This window comes from Argentina silus (assembly GCF_951799395.1).
Source record: "Argentina silus genome assembly, chromosome: 4".
NCBI lineage: Eukaryota > Metazoa > Chordata > Actinopteri > Argentiniformes > Argentinidae > Argentina > Argentina silus.
In genome coordinates, this window is record NC_139658.1 from 25253408 (window position 1) to 25257584 (window position 4177).

At 50.3% G+C, this 4177-nt stretch overlaps 1 protein-coding gene across 1 annotated transcript in view; it reads left to right on the forward strand.

Annotated features, from left to right (window-relative positions):
- The window catches only part of grm7 (glutamate metabotropic receptor 7), a 130316-nt gene that overhangs the window by 105941 nt on the left and 20198 nt on the right, over positions 1 to 4177 (forward strand). The window contains 8 exon segments of the mRNA XM_083669187.1: positions 3095 to 3205; positions 3207 to 3488; positions 3490 to 3529; positions 3532 to 3665; positions 3669 to 3753; positions 3756 to 3801; positions 3803 to 4002; positions 4005 to 4027. Of these exon segments, the coding sequence (XP_083525313.1) occupies positions 3095 to 3205; positions 3207 to 3488; positions 3490 to 3529; positions 3532 to 3665; positions 3669 to 3753; positions 3756 to 3801; positions 3803 to 4002; positions 4005 to 4027 (921 nt within the window).

The window sequence follows — 4177 nt, forward strand, 5'->3', positions numbered from 1 at the left end:
GAACGGAATGAGGAATGGTATCAAACACACGTGTTTGGGGGTTTCAAACACACCATTCCTCATTCCATTCCATGCATTACAATGAGCCCGTCCTCTGATTTCTACCTCCACCAGCCTCCCTTGGGCCACAGTACGAGAAGAATTCTCCTCCATAACGTTGCCTTCAATGTTAAGAGAGATTGGCTTTCATTCAGGGAGGTTTGGACTGTCCTACATGTCTCCTGGTTCACTTACAGTAGCACAGCAGCTCTGCTCTGCCAGAGAAGCCAGATTACTCCTACCCTGGTTTAACCTCTGGAATGAACTTTGTAGAACATCATCCTGCATTGATGTTGTGGTGGAGCCGTCAGCAACAGAACAGAGCTGGGTGACAGCCGGGTTCAGGACCCTGTATCTGCTCACAGAGGCTCTGGTCCGGAGGATGGAGGAGAAAGAGAATATTTCTGCTTTTATTCGGTGAGGAGAAGCATTCATATTCATGGGTCTGAGACGAGGGACCTCATGTCTGGGTCCTACTCTCCACGGTGACTCCATCACTTCAATAAAAGAGTTGAATAATTAAAGGTGTGTCTCTCTGTCTGTTCTGTGTGATAGATGGTGGAAAAGCTAGACGACTGATTGGCTTTTGTTCGTAGTCGGGGAGAACGGCTTGGAAAAACGGGGTGTAGAGCACAGAAGTGGAGGCTGGTGGAGGTGGAAATCGGAGGACGGGCTCGTTGTACCGCATGAAACGGAATGAGGAATGGTATCAAATGGAATGAGGATCATTGATCATATCAAACACGTGTCCGGTAACCTTCCTCATTCCGTTCCATGCATTACAATGAGCCCGTCCTCCCATTTCTACCTCCACCGGCCTCCACTGGAGACAGCTGGCCTAAAATGATAGCGTTCGTCAACACCCAGTGAAATGCCGAGAGCGGATGTATGTTTCCAATGCTAACCCGGTCTCTGCATCCACCTGCACATGGAGATGAACTAAGTACGTTCTATATGTAGATCTGTGCGAGTCATTTTGATGGTTATGTACCACCCGTCGTACCACAAAAACACTTGTGTGTATAATCACCTTTGAAATTCATGGAGATTGAAGGCATGGAAATGGGGAGAGTGGGAGGGTGGTGAGAATGTTGGAGAGAGACATGGTGGAGGAGAGGAGAGGAGAGGAAAGGAGAGGAGAGGAGAGGAGAGGAGAGGAGAGGAGAGGAGAGGAGAGGAGAGGGGGGTGAAATGGAGATATCTGTAGGGGAAGAAAATAGTTCCTTTTCTCCTTTTTGCCTGGTTCCCCCTGCATCTGTTGAGATTAGGAGGTCTCTGTGAGGTTCCCTTTTGTTGTGGCGCTGGGACTCTGTGGCGCTCACGCGGCGTCCAATCTGGCTTCCTGCGGAGTGTGTCATCTCATTCTCACTTCGCCCCCGTCGTACCGGGTCTCTCTGGTGTCCTCTGTGCTGCGCTGACGAAGAGCTGGAAAGGCACACTTCACACACACACACACACACACACACACACACACACACACACACACACACACACACACACACACACACACACACTTCACACACACACAAATACACACACACACACACACTTCAAACACACACACAAATACACACACACACACTTCACACACACACACACACACACACACACACACACACACACACACACACACACACACACATAAGACAGGATAAGATTAGACACTGTAAGTAGAGGGTGGTGGAGGAGGACTGAAGGCCTCATTGTAAACACACACGTGTTTGATGCCATTCCCCATCCCATGCATTACAATGAGCCCGTCCTCCCATTTCTACCTCCACCAGCCTCTCCTGGGTTAGATTATACGTTACTGAAAGCCAGAGTGGTACTGTAGTTCAACTGCAACATCCACATCCATGTCCTGTCAGGACAAACTGCACTAACTGTAGCAATGAACAGAACACAACAACATCACCAAGCAGGATGTTGACATGTCAGTGGATATGCTCCCATCTGATTGGTCAACGTAGTCCCTCTCTTGAGAGACAAGCTACTATCGATCATCTTCATCTTCATCATCTTCATCTTCTTCTTCGTTGATTTTTCTTCGTTGGTTGTTCTATCATCCAGGAGGAACGTGTCCACTTGATGTTGTCACATCCTGCATTTAATCACTCAGCAGCAATCAATGAGCTGATCTATAAGGATATGGATCGACCTCGACCACAGACGGTCAAGAACAAAGCCATGGTTAAAGCACTGCCTGTCTGTCCCACCGTGCTCCCATCAGGAGTGTGAAGGAACACGTACAATCAACTCATTCAATGGTCAACGTTCTAGGGTGCCAAGGGAGACTTTATTCACCAAAAATGCATAAACGACAATGCTTCATTTTGTAGCCAATCAGAGTGTTGTTTCTAGGTAAACACCACATAGAACACTTGGCGCTGTCGGTGGTGAGGGTTCCGGAACTCTTTGTTAGTTTATTTGTCAGTGAGTTAAACTGACTGTTAGTTCTTAGCTTCTTCAAGATCAAATTTAATTTATTTGCCATTACATTGAACACAAGAACACAGGAACACAACGCAACCCAAACGCCTTGGGCACAGCAGCTCCCAACACCAACAACAACAACATCAGAATGTCATAAAGATAATAAGCTGATAAAAACAATTTTACCACAACATGTAATAAAAACAATAATAATATAGGTGATAGAGTATAGCTTAGGATAGATGATATGGGATAGATAGTATATGATATAATTATATATTGTTCTCCTATGTACTGAGGTTTCACCCTTACCCAACCCTCCAAAATGGTCTCCTAGCAACATCAACAACAGCAACAACAGATGTAATGAAGATAATAAGATAAAAACAATAATAATAAAGATGATGTAGTAGAGTTTGATGTAATAATCTGGTGTTGTACTATGGACTGTGTTTTCACCCCTGACTAACCCCCCCGACCCTGCCACCCCTCCCTGCCCCCCACTCTACCCTCCACCCTGCCCTCCTCCCTGCCCCCCCCTCCCTGCCCTCCTCCCTGCCCCCCTCCCTGCCCCCCTCCCTGCCCTCCTCCCCCCCCCCCCCCCTGTCCTCCTGTGTTCCAGATCGAGGACATGCAGTGGCCGGTAGGTGAGCAGGAGATCCCCAGCTCGGTGTGCAGCCTCCCCTGCCGGACCGGAGAGAGGAAGAAGATGGTGAAGGGCGTGCCCTGCTGCTTGGCACTGCGACCCCTGCGACGGCTACCAGTACCAGCACGACGAAACCTCCTGCAAGCTCTGCTCCTACAACATGAGGCCCAACCCCAACCGGACCGCCTGCCAGCCCATCCCCATCGTCAAGCTGGAGTGGCACTCCCCCTGGGCGGTCATCCCGGTCTTCCTCGCCATGCTGGGCATCATCGCCACCATCTTCGTCGTGGCAACGTTCGTCCGCTACAACGACACGCCCATCGTGAGGGCGTCGGGCCGCGAGCTGAGCTACGTCCTGCTGACGGGGATTCTTCCTGTGTTACATCATCACCTTCCTGATGATCGCCAAGCCGACGTGGCCGTGTGTTCCTTCCGGAGGATCTTCCTGGGCCTGGGGATGTGCATCAGCTACGCCGCCCTGCTCACCAAGACCAACCGTATCTACCGCATCTTCGAGGAGGGGAAGAAATCGGTGACGGCCCCCGGCTGATCAGCCCCACCCTCTCAGTTAGCCATCACCTCCAGCCTCATCTCCCTCCAGCTGCTGGGGGTGTTCGTCTGGTTCGGGGTGGACCCCCCAACACGATCATCGACTACGACGAGCAGAAGACCCACAACCCCCACAGGCCGGGGGGTGCTCAAGTGTGACATCACGGACCTCCAGATCATCTGTTCGCTAGGATACAGCATCCTGCTGATGGTGACCTGTACGGTGTACGCCATCAAGACCAGGGGCGTGCCAGAGAGCTTCAACGAGGCCAAGCCCATCGGCTTCACCATGTACACCACCTGTATCGTGTGGTTAGCCTTCATACCCATCTTCTTCGCACGGCCCAGTCTGCAGAGAAGGTGAGGGTGTTGTGTTGTGTTACTTCATATAGTTTTGAAGTCATATGCCATTTTAGCTTTTATCCACTTCCATTGCAGTGAGTGCATACATGTCAGTATAGATGGTCCCAGCAGGAATCAAACCCACAACCTAAGCATTGTTAGCGCCGG